Below are 23,721 nucleotides of genomic sequence, written 5' to 3'. Positions count from 1 at the left end.
AATAACTTTTTTCTAAGTTCTCATATTGGGATAGCTTGTTTCCAGTCTATAAGCTCCTTAATAAGATAAGCGGGCAGAGGAAAGACAGTATCCAGGGGTTGAAAACCAGAACAGGCATCTGGGTATAATCATACTTTCCATCTGGTATATTAATATAGTATTCTCTCATTAATTGTCACAATAACCCTGAAGCAATATTCTATTTTACCATTCTATAGATCAGGAAACTGAGGCTTTGAGAACTTACGTGATTTGTTCAAGGCCACAAAGCTAGTGAGTAGAAGGGACTCAAACTCAGACTTGAGTTTGAAACAAAAATTTATATTTACAAATTTCATGCATATAGCTAACTCTCAAAAAATGCTAAATGTTAGGACAGTATCTAAAAGTGTAACACAACATTGCTACACCAATGAGTAGAGGTTGTGAAGAACATCTTGATTACCAGAATCTGAGAGGTCCACGTCTATATATCCTATGTTTCAATGTTGAGAAATGGACCATTCAGTATATACACATCTTCTTCTGTTCCGTGGTATCCTTTAAAGGGATACCAGCTTGTTACATGACCTTATTTAAGTGACTTTAGGCTTCTGTGTGTTGGTTTCTTCACAAAGAGTAACAGGATTAGAAAGGTGAAGAACACAGATGTGTCTACGAAGACGTTCCTATGTGGAATCAGAAGCTAGATTAGAAGACAACTCTGAGTCTGTGTCACTATAAGGTATGCACTACAGATGTCAGAATGTGTCTGTGGAAATTGGCCCTGAACAGAAGAGACAACTGTATGGGAAATGTCATGTCATAGTTCATATTCAAGAGAAGGGCACTCACTCCAAAACACCATCGTTTGCCAAAAGGACTTTATTCTCACCCGAAGAATGGTCTACTCTTAGCCAAAGGAAACTGGAAAGAAATAGCCTAGAGCCTGTGTTTCTTAAGCTACTGAAAAGGATAGTTCAAAATGGTGAACCTTCATTGCCTTCAGGATTGTGTTTCAGCAAATATTTTCAAGTTCCAGCAGCATTGTGGGAAAAATCAAGAGGCAACATGATGGTGTGGAAGGAATATATAGACTTTGGGATTAGAGAGGCTGGAGCTTGAATCCTGGCTCTCCCTGCTTAGCTGTGTAACTATGAGCAAGCTGCTTTATTTTCTATTTCCTCATCCACAAAATGGGGGATAATACCAACTACCTTTCAGGTTTCAAGGATTAAGAGAGATAATGTCCATAAAGCACTTAGAGTTATGCCTGGCATACAGAAGCTGCTATGAAAGATAGTCGCTATTAGTGTTCCAGATGTGTGATGGCCTCACAGTCCTCCAAATGACAATGCTATGGCATTCTTAGGGTTCAGGAGAGGGTGGCAGTTTGTCTGTTACAGATAACTGTTCAGAATACAGCAGTTTTTATGTGTTAGAACTTACTCTATTACTAATTTCTAACTTCCCCAACAAACCGGTTGGGACCTAAATACCAAAAGACGAAGACCCCTTTACTCATTCAAAATAAGAGACTCGAAAAATTTCAAAGCCACAAAGATTCTTAAAGGTCATCTATGCCATCCAGGTCACTTCAGAAATAAAGGCAATACAGATAATTTGCTATGACTGATACTTTAGGAAAAAACACCTGGGGTGTAATGAGAGTATCCCGTAGGAGTTATACCACAGGCTTTGCTGGTTATTCTCTTGCCTTGTCAGACAAGAAGGTAAACTGTGCGTATAGAATGACTATAAAAAATTAAGGACAATCATGTCATAAATTACAATTTTCAACCTAAGCAAGCTTGTGCTGGGGCTTGAGTATTAAAGGCCATGGACTACATTTGCCAGATTATTTTCCTGTATTACCATTCAAAGAACACAGGGAACACAAGTGGACCTACAAGTTTACCAAATCTGTAATACCCTGAGATGCTTTATAATGGGGCCTCACCATACCTGGAAACCTTTTATTCTCTTCACAAAAATAAGAATATTCTAAGTTATACAAACAATAGCTCATTCTAGAGCTCCAATTCAATTTCTAACTTTTCCATTAAAGGATGCCATCAGGGAGGAAGCTGTGTTCAGTTTTCCATTACCTTCTTCAGACTAGGTAAATCATTCAGACAGCACTTGAGAGGTTATATATCTAAGTTTATGTCCTGTATGTGTACGAATAAGCCACAGAACCAATTCCTCTTAAGTGCTAAACAAGAGACGACCTATAGGGGGAATATACACTATTTCATGGAGGAAGGTTCTTTCTTCAAATGGTCAAAATTCTCCAAGGACATTTCACATTTGCCTGGGAGTTTGTTATTCTCACAGGGGCCACTAGAAACTAAAGAAAGAGCCTCAGTGAACTTTGTTATTTGTACTCTGGAGGGATTGGATCATGCTGTCATATGGGGAATCTGTAGTTGCCACCTGCCTGGGTTCTCAAACTGTTCTGAAGAACATTAGCTCTTTAAGTTGTTAAAAGACATTTTGGGGCAAATCAAGTTTGAGAACTATATGGCTTTCTCGGAGATTAATAATGCACATTAGCATATTAAAAAGTTGGCAGGAGTAGTGCTGCAGGAAGAAAGTCTGTATAACCTGGCATTTTCTGAACTTATTTGAACCATGAAACATTTTTTTTTTTAACTCACAGAACCATTAACATATTGCAGTAAATAGTGTTCTTCACAATGCTGTTTGGGAAATTCTGTGCTAAATTATGTCTAAAGACAGGTTTGCAAGCTCTAAAATAGCCAAGGAAGAGACCATGCCAGGGCCTCTAAAAGACTGTGCCAATTTCTGAAGGTCCTAACCTTTTGGGGAAAAATGAAGACAGCCAAGACTGAGAGCAGAAGGCAGACAGAAGTACTCTGTCTCTACCCCTGCCCCACTCTGTCCCCACCCCTAGTATGGGGTAGAGGCTCCATTTCTCATCTTCTCTCTAATTAGCACTTATCACACCAAACTTGAACAACCTGTATTCTTCTCTTTCTCCCCTATTAGACCGTGAGCTTCTTGAGGGTAGAACCCAGCACAGTACCTATGCTGCTGGCTGAACAAACGGATGAACCACACTAAACCTGGTTTATATCAACATAATGAAAGCAGCTGACATTTATCACACAGTCGCCACATGATAGGCACAAGTTTAATACCCTATGACTTAGGTATCATGATCCTGATTTTAAAAACATAGAGACTAAATTCGGAGATTGCCCAAAGCAACTCAGCCAGTGAATGATGGAGCCAAGCTTAAAACCCAGACAACAGGACTTCAGAACCTGTGTTCTTAACCACTACACTTTTTCCCTCTCTTCCAAGATTCCTCTTAGCAGAAAAATCCCATGATTCTGCAGAGGGAGAATTCAGGTAGAACTCAAACCAATGGAAATATCACTAGTAGGATGGTCAGGATTAGGAAGGTTTGAAAGCAAAGGGGAAAGTGCAAGGAGAGGCTGCAGAGGACAGGCACATCTGGCAGAGTGAGGGAACTCAGCGAGGATAACTGAACCCATGCCAGTCTTTCCAGGCACATGCTAGCGTGTGAATAGTTCACAATACTGATATCACCCTTTTGAGCATGCAAAAGGTGACCTAACGTCAAGTCTAAAAGATAGGGGTTACAGAAGAACATAATGAATTAATGGCATGAGTTTGTTCTCTGGGTCTACTGGGAAAGGTGAGTGTTATTGGCTTGAGATCCAATGTCTTATTTAATCCATCAAAAATGTTTATTCACTTGTTCATTTATTGGTCAAATATTTATAAAGTGTCTACTGTATCCCAGGGATTGTCCTAGGTGTGGGGAATATATCCATGAACAAGACATATAAGCATGCTAGTAAGCAGACTCAGATAATAAACACATGAGAAAATATCAGGTAGTGACAAATGCTATGACACACAGGGTGACGGAGTGACTTTAGGATGGGAAGGTCTTTCTGAGGAAGTGATTTATATGAGACCCGAATTATAGGGAGCCCAAATACACCGAGATCATGGGAAAGAGCATCTGAGGTGAAGGAACAGCTAGAACAAAGGCCTTCACGTGGAAATGAACTTGGTATGTTTAGAATATAAACAAAGAGGGGCGCCTGGGTGGCACAGCGGTTAAGCATCTGCCTTCGGCTCAGGGCATGATCCCAGCGTTATGGGATCGAGCCCCGCATCAGGCTCCTCCGCTATGAGCCTGCTTCTTCCTCTCCCACTCCCCCTGCTTGTGTTCCCTCTCTCACTGGCTGTCTCTATCTGTGTTAAATAAATAAATAAATAAAAAATCTTAAAAAAAAAAAAAAAGAAATAGAATATAAACAAAGAGAGTGTAGAATGGAGACACCTTGGAAGAAAGTGGTATTTGATGAACTCAGAGTATACAGGACCATGACATATGGAACCCCCTAAGCCTGGGTAGAGAGACTAGGGCTTTAATAGGGGAGATGCAGAAATGGAGTCAGATGCAGGATATATTTTGGAAGTAGAGACAAGGATTTATTGAAGAAATGAATGTGGGAGTGAGGCAGCAAGAAATCAGCCTAATGCGTATTTTTTTTTTTTTTTTTGAGCTCCTGGATAGGTGGTAAATAACTTAGGAAGTTACTGAGGGCCTACTATACACAAAATATTGTAGTTAGTGGTCTCTGCTCTGCCCAATTAGCCGCATTTGTGGAAATTAAAGCCCTTGTCCCTAATTTATGGCTAGGAATTGATGACAACAGTGAAGGCAGAGGATTTTAGGTTAATGCGTCTTTTTAAAAAAAAATTATAAGAACTATAGACAATATAGTTAGTTTTTTATAATTTATATTGAGTAGTTAGGGAAGGCCTCTCTGAGGAAGTGACATTTGAAGTGAGACTTGAAAGATAAATAGAAGTTACCCAGGTAAATAGCATAATTAGGTTTTTAGAATAATTTAAGCTTTTAAACAGACAATACAAGTATTCTCAAAGTAATTTAAATTCACTCTCCCCTCTGCCTCCCATTTTGGTCTTGCTTGGTGGACTACTTATGGGTGATATTTAGTTCTTGGTTACTGTGGTGGGTTGAACAGTAGCCCTCTAAAAGATATGTCCACATCTTAACCCCTAGAACTTGTGAATGTGACTATGTTTGGAAGAAGGGTCTTTGCAGTTGTAATTAAATTAAAGATTTTGAGATGAGATCTGGGCTAAGGATTATCCAGACAGACCGTAAGTCCACTGACAAGTATCCTTTTAAGAGATAAACAGAAGAAAGACATGGGGAGACAGAGGGAAAGGCCATGTAAAGACAGAAGCAGTGACTGGAGTTCTGCAGCCATGAGCCAAGGAGTGACTAGAGCCATGAGAAGCTGGAAGAGGCAAGGAAGGATTTTCCCCTAGAGCCTTCAGAGGGAGCATGGCCTTGCCAACATCTTGATTTCAGATTTGTGGCCCACAGAATAGTGACAGAATACATTTCTGTGTTTTTTTTTTTAATCACCATATTCGTGGTAATTTGTTATGGCGGCCCTAGGAAATGAATACACTTGGCTTCTCCCTGCTACTTAGTATGAATCTAGGCCAGCTTCCCCTAGATATCTATCGTTTTACACCCAGGGAATCCAAAGTTACATAGATAAAACAAACCAGGAAGTCAAAACAAATGTTAAGTATCATATATCTCAAAGCCAAACATATATTTGGATGTCAGATATGACTGTATAATTTTTAACACTGCCTCTATTAGCAAGGATAATGAGGCATGGATTATATGGAGACTAAACATCCCAGGAAATGGCCTGAAGTCATTAGAAAGAAACACTGTCTTTTTTTTTTTTTTTAAACCACTAGGTTGCACTTTCCTTTGCCACCACTACCCTGAATCATTCTATTTTATACATCCTATAATTTTAACACAGTGATTCATCCAAGATAATTGTTCTTTAAAGCAATTCTGTCTTTAGTTGAGCTTTTCAAAAAAGGTATGCAGGGGCGCCTGGGTGGCGCAGTCGTTAAGCGTCTGCCTTTGGCTCAGGGTGTGATCCCAGAGTCCTGGGATCGAGCCCCACATCAGGCTTCTCTGCTAGGGAGCCTGCTTCTTCCTTTCCCACTCCCCCTGCTTGTGTTCACTCTCTTGCTGGCTGTCTCTCTCTCTGTCAAATAAATAAATAAAATCTAAAAAAAAAAAGGTATGCAAATATATATTTATTAATTTTGTTTTTACAATAAATGATGACTTTAAATCTTATATCTTTGGATTTTCAGATGCTGTCAAAGATTCGTTTTGTGAAACAGAGCAATAGAACTGAAGCTATTCTGGACAAATAACCCTGTGATATTACACATACATACATAACCTCTATGATACCATCAGTTTTTTTCAAGGGATTCTACAAAGGTCAGAGGAAGTATTATTTTAAATAAACAAACAAGCAAACAAGCATCTGTTCTTTAAAAAAACCTATGTGGATTAAGAAAATGCAGTAAAAGCATCCAGTTTGGAAAAGAAGAAGTAAAATAATCTCTATTTGCAGATGGCATCATCTTATATTAGAAAATCTTAAGGAATCCACTGAAAAGTGTTGAATAAACAAGATTGTGCTTATAAAAACTCAGTCAGTGCTTTGGAGAGATTTAAAACTTACACATTGCAGTACCCAACAGTGAAATAAAGACACTGTCAGATCAACCGAAGTCTAAGAGAATTCATTGCTAGCAGGTCTGTACCATAAGGAATGACAAAAGTCAGACCGATGAGAAGTGATACCAGATAAAAAGCTAGATACTCAGGAAAAAATGAAGTAAATGGTAAATATGGGTAAGTAAAAAAGATTATTTTTTTCTCTTAATTTCTTAAAAGAAAAACTGTTGAGGGGCGCCTGGGTGGCTCAGTCGTTAAGCGTCAGCCTTCAGCTCAGGTCGTGATCCTGGGGTCCTGGGATCGAGCCCCACACTGGGCTCCCTGCTCGGCAGGAAGCCTGTTTCTCCCTCTCCCACTCCCCCTGATTATGTTCCCTTCTCGCTGTGTCTCTCTGTCAAATAAATAAAATCTTAAAAAAAAAAAAAAACTGTTGGCAGCAACAATCCTAATATTGCATTATAGGGATTATAATATATACAGAAGAAACACAAATGACAACTATAGCATAAAACATAGGGTGATGGTAAATGGAACTACTTGACTGCACGGTTCTTATATTTCACTGAAAGTGGCACAATATTAACTTTAAGTGAACGGTGAAATGTTATAATTTCTAGAGAAACCATTAAGATATGAAATGCAAAGAGATACACCTAAAAGGCCACCAGATCCAAGTATACGTCTAGAAGAGATGCACTTATCTAAAGACACAGACAGGTGGAACATAAAAAACAGAAAAAGACATACTATGCAAATAATAACCATAAAAAAAGCTGGTGTAATTATACCACTATCAGATAAAGTAGATTTCAAGAAAAGGTATATTACTAAAGATAAAGGGGAACATTTCATAATGATAAAAGGGTCAATTCATCAGGAAAACATAATAATCCTAATCAGTAAGTGTGTATGCACTTAATACCAGAGCTCAAAATTCATGAAGCAAAGACTCACATCACTTAAAGGAAAAGACAGACAAATACACACATCATATGTGGAGATTTTCTTTTTTTCTTTTTTTTTTTTTGCTTCAAGAATTTGCATAACATTCTGTGCAGGGCCCATGCTAATCTTCTCTGTATCGGTCCAATTTTAGTACCTGTGCTGTGGAAGCAAGCACGATATGTGGAGATTTTGACATCCTTCTCTCACTAATTGATAGAGCAACTCGACAAAAAAGTCAGTAAGGACATAAAAGATCTGAACACTATCAACCACCTTGACCTGAAATTTTTACAACACCATACTCAAAAGTACAGAATACACATTTTTTTTCAAATTATGGAAACAGTCTTTAAAAAACTGACCATATGCTGAGCCATAAAACAAGTTTCAATCAATTTTGAAGAAGTGAAATTTTATAGTCTGTTCGCTGGCTAGTATAGAATTAAATCAGAAATAAAAAACAAGAATATATCAAGAAAAAACACTATTTGGAAATTTAAAAACATACTTTTAAATAACACATGGGTCACCTAAGAAAACACAGAGAAAATCAGAAAATGTTTCAAACAGGATGATCAAAATACAACATATCAAAATTTGTGGGACACAGATAAAACCATGTTTAGAAATAAATTTATAGGGACGTCTGGGTGGCTCAGTCAGTTAAGTGTCTGCCTTTGGCTCAGGTCATGATTCCTGGGATTGAGTCCTACACCAGGCTCCTTGCTCAGCAGGGAACCTGGTTCTTCCTCTAACATTCCCCCTGCTTGTGCTCTCTCTCTTTCTCTCTCACAAATAAATAAAATCTTAAAAAAAACCCCAACAAATAAATTTATAGCTTCAAAAGCTTATCTTGGAAAAGGTAGGTAAGGGGTGCCTGAGTGGCTCAGTAGGTTAAGCATCTGCCTACGGCTCAGGTCATGATTCCGGAGTTCTTGGATGGAGCCCTGCATTAGGCTCTCTGTTTAGCAGAGAGTCTGCTTCTTCCTCTCTCTCTTCTTCTCCCTCACCCTCTGCTTCTCCCCCAGCTTGTGCTCTTTCTCTCTCAAATAAATAAATAAATAAGATCTTTGAAAAAAGAAAATGTAGGTAAAGTACGATCAAAAGAAGCTAGAAATAGAAAGTAATGTATACTGCAAATAAGAAAGAAGGAAATAACAACAGAAAAGTAGGAAAAAAATACAGAAAACAAAGTCAAAAATTGGTTCTTTGAAAAGTTTAACAAAACTGCCAAACACCTAGGTAAAGTAAGTAAGAAAAAAAAAGATAGAAGCTGTAATTCACCAATGTTAGGGGAAAAAGAGCTGATTTCAGATTCTATAGATTCTACAGATGTTGAAAGGATAATAATGGTATATTACGAGCAACTTTCTTTCAATAAATTCAATAATTTAGATAAATGGGAAAATTCCTAAAAAAACACAACTTATCAAAATTCACACAAGATAAAACATAAACTCTGAATACCTGTGTATTTATTAAAGAAATTAAATTACCAAAACCTACCCACAAAGAAAACCATAGGTCCAGATAGTTTCACTGGTGAATTCTATCAAAATATTCAGAAAGAAAGAATAGTAATCTTACACAAACTCTTTCTGAAAATAAAGAAGAAAAATGTCCCTGATTCATTTTATGAGAACAGTAAATTCTGATAGAAAACCTGAAAAGATATTACAAAAAAGAAAATTACAGACCAATACCCCTCAATATTTAATAAAATGTTAGCAAATCAAATATAGCAATGTATATAAAAAGCCTAATAATACATTATTACATAGCTGGGTTTATTTCAGGACAATAAGGGATAATTATATCCCTTAATATGGTAATCTATCATATTAACACAGTGAAGAAGAAAAGTCATATCATCATTTATATAGATACACAGGGAAAGTATTTTACAAAACTCAATAGCTACTCATGATAAAAACCTTTTTTTAAATTAGGAAGGGAACGGAATTTCCTTAATCTGATAATGGGCATCCACAGTCTCATATCCAACTCAATGGTGAAATATGGAATGCTTTTCCCCTAAAATAAGGAAGAGGTCAAGAACCAGGGATGCCTTCTCTTACCACTTGTATTCAACAAGTGCAACAAGGCATGAAAAAAAAAAGGCATGAATCTCAAAAAAGAAGAGGTGAAACTATCTGTTTGCAGGTGACAACTGCTTACATAGAGAATCCTAATGGATCTATGAAACAGCTAGAAGAATAAGTGAATTTAGCAAGATTGTAGAATACAAGATCAATATATAAAAATCTATTGTATTTTAATAACAGCACCAAATAATTGGAAAATGAAACAAAATTCCATTTATAATAGCATAAAAACCATAACATGATTAGGCATAAATTTCTAAAAATATGTGCCAGACCTGTATACTACTTAATACTACAAAGCCAATGCTGAGAAAAATCTAAGATCTAAAAAAATGGAGAGATATAATATGCTCATGAATTGGAAGACTCAATATCACTAATATGTCAATTCTCTCCAAATTAATATGTATTCAGTGTTACTATAATCACAATCCCGCCTCTTTTTTTAATAAAGATATTTATTTATTTATTTATTTATTTATTTATTTGGGAGAGAGAGTGAGAGAATGCATGAGGTGGGGAGGGGCAGAGGGAGACAGAGAAGCAGACCCCCCGTTGAGCAAGGAACCCAAAGTGGGGCTTGATCCCAGGACCCTGAGATCATGACCTGAGCTGAAGGCAGATGCTTAACTGACTGAGCCATCCAGCTACCCCAATCCCACCTCTTTTTTTACATAGAAAGTGATAAGCTGATTCTAAAATTTATGTGGAAATACAAAGGACCTAAAATATCTAAAGCAATCTTGAGAAAGAAGAATGAAGTTGAGAGATTTATAATACCTGACACTTCAAGACTTTCTATAAAGCTATAGCAATCATCAGACTGAGTATGGGTATACACACATAGCTAGACATATAGGTAAGTGTAACAGAATAGAGAGCTCATAAACAAATCTACACTTAAAAGGTAATTTGATTTCTGATAAAGGTGCCAAAGCAAACCAATGGAGGGCTTTTTCAACAAATGGTGCTGGTACAGCCGGATATCCATGTGGAATACTCTATTTCACACCATATATAGAAATTAATTTGAGATGGATCATACAAGAAATGTAAGAGCTAAAGCTCTAAAGCTTGTAGGAGAAAATATAAAAGAATATCTTCACAGTTTGGCAGTAGATAAAGGTTTTATAAGGCCCAGAAAGTAATAATAAAAAAATTAAAATTCAATAAATTAGACTTCATCAAAATTAAAGAAAACTTCTGCAAATGAAAAAGACACCATTAAGAAAGTGAACAGGCAAGTCACAGTCTAGAAAACTATTCACAATATATGTATCTGATAAAGGCCTAGTATCCTAGAATGTATCAAGAATTTCAACAAGTGCATAATAAGATAAGCAACCCTAATAAAAATGGGCAAAAGATTTCAACAGACACTTCACCAAAGAAGATATGTGAATGACAAGAACACAAAAGAGCTGCTCAATAGCAGAAGTCATTAAGGAAATACAAAAGAGGGGGCGCCTGGGTGGCACAGCGGTTAAGCGTCTGCCTTCGGCTCAGGGCGTGATCCCGGCGTTATGGGATCGAGCCCCACATCAGGCTCCTCCGCTATGAGCCTGCTTCTTCCTCTCCCACTCCCCCTGCTTGTGTTCCCTCTCTCGCTGGCTGTCTCTATCCTGTCGAATAAATAAATAAAATCTTAAAAAAAAAAAAAAAAAGGAAATACAAAAGAAAAACGTAACGAGATGTCTTTATATACACCCCAGAATACTGCCAACTATGGACAAGAATGTGGAACAACATGAACTGTTGTCACTGCTGGTGGGAATGTAATACACTGTGAAAAAGGGACTGACATTTTTTTTTTTTATAAACTAAATACCTTCCTGTGAACCCAGCAATTCACTCCCAGGAGTTTATCCAAGAGAAGCGGCAATACGTGTCTTCAAAAAGACTAACAAGAAATTGATAGCAGCTTTATTCAAGATAGCCAGTAACTGGAAACATGGATAAACAAATTGTGGAGTATTCACACAACAAATTACTTCTCAAAAAAGGAACAAACCACACATGACAACATTGATGGATCTCAAAAATACACTGAGAGAAATGGATAAACAAATTGTGGAGTATTCACACAACAAATTACTTCTCAAAAAAGGAACAAACCACACATGACAACATTGATGGATCTCAAAAATACACTGAGAGAAACTTTAAAAGATTATACGTTGGATAATTCCATTTGTAGGAAGTTTAGAACAAACAAAATTAATGTATGGTGGAAAAATACACAGATTAAGGTTGTCTCGGTGCATGGGGGCAGAAACAGACTATGAAGGGGCACAAGGGAACTTTAAAGAAATACTGAACTTCAGTTAGTACTCATGCTGAAGTATTGAGACATGCCTTATGTCTACAACTTACTTTATGAGCATAAAAATAAGAGATTGATAGAGGGATGAACATATACACAGATATATTATCTGGGAAATAGAGAAAAATGTTAATTGAAGTGCATATATGGATGTTCTCTGAATAATTATTTCAACTGTTCTCAATGTTCGAAATTTTTCATAATAAAATATTGGGGGAAAATAATGTTTTCATTTCCCCTACTCTCTCACATTGTCTGTACTAAGTGGAACAGAATTTGTAGAAAGTAAGCCAATGGTGGGCAGGGGAGCTATTCTAAGCCATGATTTTATCTAAAAAACAAAGCAAAAAGCCACGTTAACACAAGAAATAAACAAAACTATTGCTTCCCACCGAGGAATGAATTGAAATGCATACGGACTTCAGCTTCACATTAAATATGTCATGACTCTGGCTCCGGTGAGAGAAGTTCCAAAGTATCTAAAGATGGGCATCTGCCTTGACCACAGCCTTTGGCACAAGAAAATACATTTGCTGAGCTTGGTCTCTCAGGGTGAAATATAAGGCTCATGCAACAATGGCAACAAACAGAACAAACCAAAGAAAATGTCAAGAAAAACTCACATATTATTGTTAAGGAGGGATAGTCACTTAATACATTACAGATTCAATGTTTATACCCGCAAGAAAAAATTTTTGGGTTTCATTACCTTTATCAAGAGATGCCCCGGCCATATGGTAAAAGCTTAATGCAGTGTCTACATCATTAATATTCTTTAGGAAAGTAAAGAAGTTCTCCACTTCCTGAAATGTCAGACCCTGAAAGAAGAGAGACAGCAAGATAAGGCAGGAACCTGTAACAAAAAGCAGCACAAAATGCAGAGAAGTAGGCAGTTATTCATATCTATAAATTAGAAATTTATGCTGTTTAGAACAGAAACTGAATAAATTCGTCAAGGAATGCCAAATCTGTATACAACAAGGGAACACAACTCTAGAATTTTACACTGAGAAAGGCAAGCTGGCTCATTGCTTTCCGCTCCCATGTAAAATCTGACATGAAGCTGTTTACAGTGATGGCTGGATATCTTTAATAAAAATATTTCTAACTGTGCCCTCCAATTAGTCACAGTATCTATTATGACATTTCCTAAATGAGCTTTAGCCCCTTGATCTGTTACATGTTATACATCTTAACAAGTTGGACTAGAGTCAGGACTTCCATTTTAATAATCAACCCTTAGGCCAGCTAAGCTTTTTGAGGCTTAAGCTAATTAAAAAAAAAAAAACAAAACACCAAAGTCAGTGATATACAGGGGAATGGTTTGAGAATTTAGCAGAACCCAAGCACTTGGGAAGCTGTTCATTATGTCAATCTAAAAGCTACTAATGAAGCAATTTGCCACTTAATTTTAATCGGATGAAATTCTCTGAATGAAGAAGCTCTTTTCAAAAGTTGCTCCTGCGATTTGCTGATCTCTGATTTGACTTCCTCTGATGGCTCGAGAGAGAGTAGTCGTATAACTAGGGGCAAGGGAGTCTCCTTACAGGGTGGAGGATTTGTCCTATTTGACTATTTCCCACTTCCCACACATCACGCTGTGATGGAAATGAATACAGTTTCTAAGAAGTGAGTAACACTGCCGAGAAGCTGAGCTGAATGCTTTTAATGAAGCATATCAGGTCCTTAACATTGTCAATGCTGACTGGCCTCTGTTGAGGGCTGCCCCTCTTCCAATTTCCATTTCCCCAAACTAGAGAGCCCTGGGATCCACACGGGGAATTTAGTAATAAGGAAACTTCAATACTGATAATATATGGTTCTTTCCTGGTACTCTCCAAACTGGGTCAGTGGCATCTTTCTCATTTAATCCATCAAACTAAGAGCTAAAATACTGTATGTATGATTATTCACACAATCTTTTCTAATTTTCCTTAGAATAATAGAAGTTAAAAAACTTTTTATTGTGGAATATGATGACCATACAGAAAGCTGCATAAAACATAAATGTACAACAAACTGCTGTAAAACGAACACCCACAGAACCTCCACTGAGGTCAAGGAACAGACTATCATCAGCATCCCTGAAGCCTTTGTCTCGCCCCTCAATATGCTCCGTCTCAGTCATAAGCTCCTTTACCCAGTGTTAATCACTATTCTGACTTTTAGTGGATTCATTTCCTTCCTTGCCTTTTTAAAAAAATTGCATTACTATAGAGGCCTGTCTGGGTGGCTCAGTTAGTTAAGCATCTGCCTTCGGCTTAGGTAATGATCCCAGGGTTTTGGGATCGAGCTCTGCAGAGGGCTCCTTCCTCAGCGGGAAGCATGCCTCCCTCTCCCTCTGCTTGCTGCTTCTCCAGCTTGTGCTCTCTCTCTCCATCAAATAACTAAATAAAATCTTTAAAAAATAAAAAAATTAAAAATGGTGTTACTATGTATTTATTTATGCATCCTCAAAGAGAAACAGTTCAATTACGCTTGTTTTGAACTTTATAAATGGAATCATGCAGTATGCGTTCTATTATATATGGCTTTTCCCTTTAATATTTGTCTATGTTTTGCATTCTGTAGTTAACTAATTTTTATTGCTGTTAATATTCTGTTGTGTGAATATGCCACAATTTTTTTATCCATTCTATTTGGGCTGTTTCCAGTTTTTGGCAATTATGCACAGTGGTACATCTGTATTTAAGTATGCATTCAGATATTTATGGACTACCTACTATGTACAGAGCTCCATAATTTTTGGCAGTGAACTGAGAGGCTTATAGTAAATATTTTTTCCCTAACTTGAGGCCGTTCTCTTGGCCTTGACTTAGAGCATCCAGAGATAGGACGTATTCCTTATATGAATGCCTTAGTATGCTATCCAAAGTAAACACTAGGCTAGAATCAACCTTAGAGAGGAGAATTCTACTGGATCAGAAGTATAGCTTCTACAATACCACCTGCTTGTGGTTGGATACACTAATACCATTTTCTCTTCCCCTCCATCAAAAGACATGCAGTGGTCGAAACAACTCAAGTGTCCACTGATGCATGAATGTATAAACAAAATGGAATATGATTCACCCTTTAAAAGGAAGGAAATTCTGACAGAAGCTACAATATGGATGAACCTTGAAGACATTATGCCAAGTGGAACAAGTCAGTCACAAAAGGTCAAATACTCTATGATTCCACTTATATGAGGTACCTAGATTATTAAAGTTTACAGAGACAGAAAGTAAAATGGTGGTTGCCAGGGCTGGGGGGAAGGATGGGGACTTGCTCTTTTTAAAATTTTTTTATTTTTAGTAAGTTCTATGCCCAACATGGGGCTTGAACTCACGACCCCTGAGATCCAGAGTTGCAAGCTCTATGGACTGAGCCAGCCAGGTGCCCCAGGAATTGCTTAATGGGTACAGAGTTTCAGTTAGGGAAAATGGATGGTGGTGACGGTTGTACACAGAATGAATGAATGTGCTTACTGCCACTGAACTATACACTTAAAAATGATTAACATAAAAATCCTAAAACAAAGCACATGGTACAGGAAATGCTACGCACTCTGACAAACAAGCTCAAATGTTTGCTAGTAAATTTACTGTGAAACATCAAATACAATAGGCCAGAGTAGTCATGCTGAGAATTATTTAAGGACACAGAGAAAATCTGAACTGAATGGCTATTCATCTGTTGACTTAGAAAAACTGGGATACAAATCATATTAATGCCATTATTAAACTGAAATATGTAACGTTTTACCTTTTACTATATAGATATAATAAAAATATTTATTGAGCACTTACTAACAACTTAGCACTATGCTAAGAACAGTGAGAGAAATGAAATTACTTTGGACATGGGCCTTAGATATTTTATACAGCTTACAATTTAGATAGGTCTCCTTAAAGAAAAGATGATGCCAGTCACAAAATTCTTATTCCTTTGTAACTACCTTTGTAAAAAATCCAGAGGGGTCTCTAGCAAGAAAGCTATAATAAGACTATAACATGAGGTTTGTGGATGGAAAGTGAGAGGATGTGCTTTCTGCAAGTCGAGGTGTTCAGACTGGGAGGCATTAGCTCTGCACAGCCATTGGCAGGTGACTTGACCTGCAGAACAGTAGTCAAAAGGAAATAATCTTCCCTTAAGCATGGCATCAAAGGGAATTTTTTTTTTTTAAAGATTTTATTTATTTGAGAGAGAGAGAGAGCATGAGCAGGGAGAGGGACAGAGGTAGAGCGGGAAGGAGAAGTAGACTCCCCACTGAGCAGGGAGCATGTTGGATGCGGGGCTCAATTCCAGACTCTGGGATCATGACCTGGGCCAAGGTAGATGCTTAATCAACTAAGCCACCCAGGTGCCCCTAGAATTGTCTTTCAAAACTAAAAGCAATTGACAAAATGTTTAGAAGAAACCATAAAAAATCTTCATAATCTCGAGTAAGACAAAGAGTTCTTAGATACGACACCAAAAGCACAATTCATAAAATAAAAAAACTGATAAATTAGACTTCGTCAAAATTAAAACCTTTTGTGCTTCAAAATACTGAGAGAACAGGGAAACCTGGGTGGCTCAGTCAGTTAAGCTGCTGACTCTTAATTTTGGCTTAGGTCATGATCTCGGGGTCCTGGGATCGAGCCCCACATTGGGCTCCGTGCTCAGCGGGGAGTCTGCTTCAGGATTCTCTCTCTCCCCCTGCTTGCTCTCTCTCTCTAAAATAAATAAATCAATCTTAAAAAAAATACTGAGAGAACAGACAAAACACAGACTGGGAGAAATATTTAAAAATCATATATCTGAAAAAGGAGTTGTATCCAGAACTATGTAAAGAACTCTTCCAACTCAATAATGAGAAAAAAAATAACACAATTTAAAAAGTATCTGAATAGACGTCTCACCAAACAAGATATATGAATGGCTAATAAGTTCATGAAACAATGCTCAGGATCATCAGTCATTAGGGAAACACAAATTCAAACCACAATGAGAAACCACTATATACCTATTAGAATGACGGCAGTCAAAAAGACAGACAATAACGAGTTTTAATAAAGATGTGGAGAAACTGGAACTCTCATACATTGCTGTGGAAATGTAACATTGTACACCCACTTTGGAAAACAGTTTGGTGCTTTCATAAAAAACAAAAAAGTTAAACTCAGTTTTTCCATACAACCCAGCCATTCTACTCCTAGCAGTTTTCTCAAGAGGAATGTAAACATAGGTTCACATAACGACCTGTACACAAATATTCATGGCAGTATTATTTACAATGGCCAAACACTGGAAACAATTCAAATGTTCAAGTGGTGAATGGATACACAAAATGTAGTATATCCATACAATGGAATTCCGTTTAGTATATTCAGCAATAAAGACAGTAAGCTACGAATACAAGCAACACCATGGATAAACCTCGAAACATGATAAGTAAAAGCAGCTAGACACAAAAGACTACATTATTTTATGAATGCATTCATATGAAATGTCCAGACGACACAGATCTGTAGAGACAGAAAAAAGATGTCTGGTTGTCTGGGGGCAAGGGAGGAAACCCAGCTAGCATGAGGGATCTTTTTGGGGTGATGCAAATATTCTAAAACTGGATGGCAGTGATGACTCTGTAAATTTATGAAAAGTCATTGATCTGTTCACTTAAAATGGGTGACTTTTATGGTCTAAATTATACCTCAATAAAGCTGTTAACGAAATAAAAAGCAGCTGGAGTAGAAAGAGGGGTAAGGAAAATTTGGCTTCCTCTGGAGTTGTCCCTTAATGCTAGGTATCAAGTGCTGACAGGCCACAGATGAGGGTAACACATGATTACAGGGCAACACACTGTAACACGTATTCCCTTGCCTTGTCTTTCAATCAGTCAAAGCAAATCCACCTGCCGGGAATCAATCCCATTGCCTGAGTTCCCTCTATGGCCCTCTGAAAAGATAAAACAGTCTTCTTTCTTCTCCTATATACACTATGCCTTCACCAATCTTATCATTTGCTCAATCTTCTGCTTAGTTTTTTAAAACATCTAATTATTTTTAGAGTTTTAAAAAACATTTAATTATTTTAATATATGACTATTATGAACAGTAATATATGAACAGCACAAAGCAGATTCTTCCTCTACCCCTGTCTTCCAGTCTCCCTCCCTACCTGTGGTTAATGTCACCAATTTCTTGGGTACCCTTTCAGAGGTGTAACTATGCTGATCTTGCTCCAATAAGGCATCTTCTCATTGCAAACCCTAGACTTCTCTTCAACTGTTGCCTGACAGTGGAGGGAAATTACACCATTTCTACTACTTAATGCTTCTACAAGTATCTAATCACCCTGAAACAGCACTTTCTTCATATGTTCATTCCTCCGACTCACAAAATACCAGTGATTTCTCACTGTCAACTGGATAAACCCAACTTTTTGCCTAGTACTGAAGGCAAAATGCTTCATAAAATATTTCCATAAATTACCTTTCTAGCCATCTCCCTATAGGCCAGGGTCTAGCAACACTGGTTTTCTTGTTTCCCCCAAACCCTTATGCCTATTCAAATCATGGAGAATAAGGAGTGGCAAATGAATAGGCTCGTTAGTAGGAAGATATGGACTGTGGAATAAGATAGTCCTGGTTTGAACCCGTGTGATCTCAGGCAAATAACAAAGGCCCAGAAAAGTATTTTTCATCTGAAAAGCAGAAATTCTATCCACCAACCAGATGTGATAATTAGGGAAAAGTTAGGTAAAATGCCTAGTACTTGGCAAGTACTCAGTAAGAAGTAGGTTGAATCCTTAGTAAGCTGGCAGGTCCATTACTACAGAACCAATGGCAATGACTTCATTCAATTAAGCTCTGAAATATATTCTCTTCTCTGGTGTGTGTAGGAGCTTGAGGGATAGAAAACAGGGGCAGACCTTTGAAGTATGTGAAACTAATAGCAGGGGCAAACCAGAAATATAATGGGGGAAAATCCATAAATTCTTTTAGTAATAATTCACAGCTTAGTACTTCTTCGGGGGAAGCACAAGTTTCAAAGCTAATCAGTAAAACAAAGCTAATCAATAAGGTAGAGTTCTAGTCTTTTTAGTTTAATGGCTATACCGCAGGTGTTCTACTACATAGTGACTCTGATGGGCACCTAATAACTGGAATCAGAGTTTTTCAAGTGCTATGCAGCAATGTTTCTAGAATCTGATATTCCATGATGACTACAATGTGGCTCACTTCTCAAATATCTGTGAAAATAAGTGAATAGGAGAGCCCACATGAATATGACCCACAGATAAGATGCAAACTTAATAATCTAATAGTTTTATTATAACTGTTTGTTATTATAACTGCTTATTATAACTGTTTATTATAACCCAGCTTCATAGCTGGTAGCAGTATTAATAAGCACGATATCCACAGAAGGTTGTCAGGGATAGGGATCTAAGAGGAAACACGAAGCAAAAGCAAACTGCTTTATAACTTTTGCTTGTCAAAATTCTACTCTGCCTTTTTTTGGGGGAGGTGCAGAAAGGTGATTTTATTAAAGCATGGGGACGAGACCTGTGGGTAGAAAGAGCTGTTGTCCTGGGGTTATGAGGAATGACTAATTATATATTTGGGAGTTGGGGGAGGTAAGGAGAAAGGAAAGTGCCCAAAAGGACTTTCATAAGCTAAAGAAGACTCTCACGATACTGGAGGCTTTGCTATCGTCAAGCTAAGGTTGTTTTCCTTCTAGCTGCCTCCACCTTTCGGAACTCCCCTATTACTCCCCTATACATTCCCCAACTGACCAATATTGACCCATAGATAGGGACATCTCTACGCCCCTCTTCAGCAGGAAGGAATTACAGTAGATGAGACCTTCCGGCTTCAACAACTGTAGAGATTTAAGGATCAAAATTGTTCAGGGGGGAAATGATGAGGGAGCAGAAGGCAAGCTGAGGACAAAGCACAAGCTGACACCCTGCAAAATCCTCCTCTATGCTTAAGGCCAAGTTCAAATTGTATCTCCGCCAAGAAATCTTAGTCTCTTCAGTTCATTCTAATCTCTCTCATTGGTGCTCCCAAAAGGCTCCAGGGCTTTATTAGGGTACTTAATACATTCACCAGTGCATCTGACAAACATTTGCCTATGGACACTCACTGTGCTGTGGACACACAAAGATGAGTAAGACACTGCTCTCAAGGGGCTCAAAGTTGAGTGAGTTGCCTTGTATAATTATTTTTTACCTGTCTCCCAGCACTAGGAATGTTAAGTTCTATGAGGCAGAGACTCGGATTTGCTCATTACTGTATTCCCAATATTTATAAGAGTGCTTAGCACAGAGTGAACGCTCAGTAAATACTGAATATGAAATTACATAGTTCTTTGTGTGTATATATATATGTATATTTTCTTACTAAATTATTACAGATTATATATTTCTTGGGGATAGGTGATGGTTTTTATCTTTTATCTTTCTCACAGCACCTGGCTTAGTGTCTTGCACATAGCAATGGCCGACATTGAACTGAATATAATTTTCAATTCAGCCTTAAGTGGATTTGCTAAATTACTGAAGTTTGCAGCTTCTGCTGCTCTTAAGCATAGAGAACAATCCCTGTGAATTACATTTATAAAGTTTCAGAAAATTGTCTTTCTTTTAATAAGAAGACAATATGGAGGAAGGAAAATAGGCAAATTTTAGAGCTGAGTCAGATTTTGTCTAAAAGAATCATTCACAAGAAAAAAGGATATTGAGCAGAATGGGAAAATCTGGTAGAGGATAGGGATTAATTCTTAAAATAAAGCCCCCCCAAAACATGTTACCTATTAAAAAAAAAAAAGGAAGAAATGGAAACTGTCTCTATTAAATAAGAAACATAGCAGTTACTTGAGCATGAATAGAGTAATTGGTCCAGCATGCCAGGTTCCCCAATCCTTCCAGCTATTACTCAGGGACAAAAGATCTAGAGATGCTGACAGAGTACAGCCCCTGCAGTGCAGTGGCTCACAAGCTAAAGTGCACATGAGAATCCCCTCCGGAGACTTTTAAGAAAGACTGAGGCCTGGACCCACCCACTGAGGTTCTGATTTAGCTGGTTTAAAGAGCGCCCCAACAATCAAATTTCTGAAAAATTCCCCAAGTGATACTGGGCAACCGGGCTTGAGAAGCACTGCTTTGGAGGAAGGGTACGGTTAAGGAGAACGCTGCGATAGAAAGGACAAGATGTGGAATAGAAAGCCTTAGATTTTAGTCCAGACTCTGGGTGGGTCATTCATTTCTCTTTCTTTCTGTCTCTAGATTCTTAAAGGCAAATGAGATCTAACAAGGCTGTTGGAAAGACAGAAAAAGAACAATGTGAAAGGCAGTGAAACATTGCACCATCATTAAGAGATATGCAAATATTTACTTAATACCACCACTAAGACCATCAGTCCTTTAGGTCTGGACTGATAATTTGTGCAGAATCCGACACAGAAAATGATTAATATGAGCCAAATCAAAACTTACATTTATGTTAACAAATCCAAAGCGGAATAAAAGAAACAATTAGGAAGCAGATGGTGATTCCCCTTTAATGAAACATGGTCCTAGAGAGATGGACTGGCAACCTCAGGAGCAAAGGCCCTTCATTAACTCTCATTTTAGTTAATTGCTATGTTCACAAACTTAATCAACATGAGAGGACAATCAATCTCGATCTCCTTGCTAACGCAGCCTAGAAATTCTGGGCCAGAAGTAATTTAGACCCCAGATTTTTATCATCTGACAAAATCTGTCCTTTTACTTCAGAGCTCTTCTGCAAGGTCTCCAGGTCCTAAAGTAACTCTTGCCAAAGCTACTCTATTCCTTCAAGGGAGATGTCTCCAACACCCAATTTATTGCTTTTAAATATGAATTCAAATAAAACATGAATTAGCCTATTATGATAGATAATTATTTTAAGATCAAATAAACGTCTGAATCAAACTTATTTAAAAATTAGTCTGGTAAAAAGACAACTGTTTCCCAATGCAAACACTGTGCTTCCAGCATAGGGGCTAAAAATCCACCTAAACATTCACCATTAATTTTCTGAAATTACAATTTCTAACAGATATGAGCTGGGTACTAAGCACTGTAAAAGTTGTCTCTAAGAGAGAGGATTGTTCTCTGTTACTTTCTGTTAATGGTGAGTCTTCCCCCATAACCAAGGGAACACCTGGTGTAGGGACAGAACATTTTTAATGCCAGGTCAGTTTCTCTGGTCATGGCCAAGTGGTAATCACTGTACAGTGGAAAGGGTATTGGGCTGAGAATGAGAAGATCTAGCATTGTGGGGTGTGTGTGTGTATGCGTGTGATCGTTGAGGTATGCCTCCTCACTGATCTCTGCTTCAGTATGTCCGTCCCACACCCTGGCAAAACCCCAGATGCTGACTCAGTTCTACCATCTGCCCCCTCCTGCCCCAGGTGCAGCTGGTGTGCAAAGCTATCAGAGAGCAGTGCTGACTGGTATGGTCTCCAACCGCAGTGCTGCTCAAAAAATGCTCCATCATCTCTTCCTGAATTCTCTAATAATCCTAGTATCAGCCTTTCGGCTTCTATGTTCGCTCCTTTCCAAACCATTTTTCATAAAAGAGCCAGTGTCATTTATTTAAACACACATACAAATATACAAGCATTTCATTGCTTACGGCCCTTTAATAGCTTCCCATCGCACTGTGAACATAACCCAAACTCGTTCCATGCACGTGCTGGCCCCCATCTCCCTCTCAGACCTCATCTCAGGCCATTCTCCTCCTTGCTAGTATGCTCCAACCACAACAGTCCCCTCTCAGTTCCTCACACGTGCTAGACCTTTGTGTTTTCTGTCTGTTATGGACTCAGTGTGTCCCCCCCGGCCCACCCCCCAACTTATACATATGCTGAAGCCCTAACCCTCAATGTGGCCTATTAGGAGGTGGGGACTCTAAGCAAATAAACAAGGTTAAATGAGGTCATAAGGGTGGGGCCCTGAATTGACAGTATTAGTATCCTTGTAAGAAGACACATCAGAGAGCTAGTGTGCATGTGAATTTTCCAGCTTTTGCTCTTTGACTCTCCCTCTTTCTGTTTCTTACCATGTAAACAACCAAGGAAAGGCCATGTGAGGCTATAGAAAGAAGGCAGCTGTCCAAAGGCCAGGAAGAGAGCCCTCATTACAAATTTAATTTACCCCGCACCTTGATCACAGATGTCCGGCCTTCAGAGCTGTGAGAAAATAAATTTGGGTTGAAGCCCCCTAGTCTGTACTGTTTTGTGGGAGCAGCCCAAGCAGACTAATACACTGCCTCAGAGTTTTGAACATATTCTATTTCCTTCTTCCTGGAGCCCCTCTCCCCTCTTCCTCATTTTCTTCCTTTCTTCTCTTTCTCGACTTCCTTACTTCCCGTTTTAATGTGTCCTCCACTCTAACAGCTCCCAAAGGTCATCAATTATTACCATTTTACCAAAGCCAATGGATGTTTATGATCTTACTTTACTGGACCCTCTCTGTCCCATGTGACACTGCAGACCCCTCTGTGCCTGCACCCTCTACTTCCTTGGCTTCAACTGAACTACTTTCTCTAACCGTTTCCTTCCTGTACTGTCTGAATGTTAATGTTCCACTTGATTTTTTCCTTTGGCCCAAAAAAGGACATTTCTTTTCTGTATAATACACTCCTGGGGCAATCTCATGGGTTCTCATGGCTTTAACTTGAATTATGTGTGGATGATTCCCAAACCTATCTCAGTCATCTGAAGTAGATGTGAATATCCAAGTGTCTGCTAATCATCTCTAAC

At 38.2% G+C, this 23,721-nt stretch overlaps 1 protein-coding gene and 1 non-coding gene across 4 annotated transcripts in view; both read right to left on the bottom strand.

Annotated features, from left to right (window-relative positions):
- The window catches only part of MICU1 (mitochondrial calcium uptake 1), a 234,519-nt gene that overhangs the window by 14,371 nt on the left and 196,427 nt on the right, over nucleotides 1-23,721 (bottom strand). For all 3 annotated transcript variants that reach the window (XM_008696021.2, XM_008696022.2, XM_040624205.1), the window contains one exon: nucleotides 12,669-12,777. In XM_008696021.2, coding sequence (XP_008694243.1) covers nucleotides 12,669-12,777 — 109 coding nt within the window. The remainder of the gene's footprint in view (nucleotides 1-12,668; nucleotides 12,778-23,721) is intronic.
- Nucleotides 7,601-7,706, bottom strand: LOC121101372. Its single transcript, XR_005833365.1, has one exon. It is a non-coding gene; the product is annotated as a U6 spliceosomal RNA (small nuclear RNA).

Source organism: Ursus maritimus, unplaced genomic scaffold (assembly GCF_017311325.1).
Source record: "Ursus maritimus isolate PB19 unplaced genomic scaffold, ASM1731132v1 scaffold_7, whole genome shotgun sequence".
Taxonomy (NCBI): Eukaryota; Metazoa; Chordata; class Mammalia; order Carnivora; family Ursidae; genus Ursus; species Ursus maritimus.
Note: the sequence above shows the minus strand (reverse complement) of the source record. Positions and strands in the feature narration are given on the sequence as shown.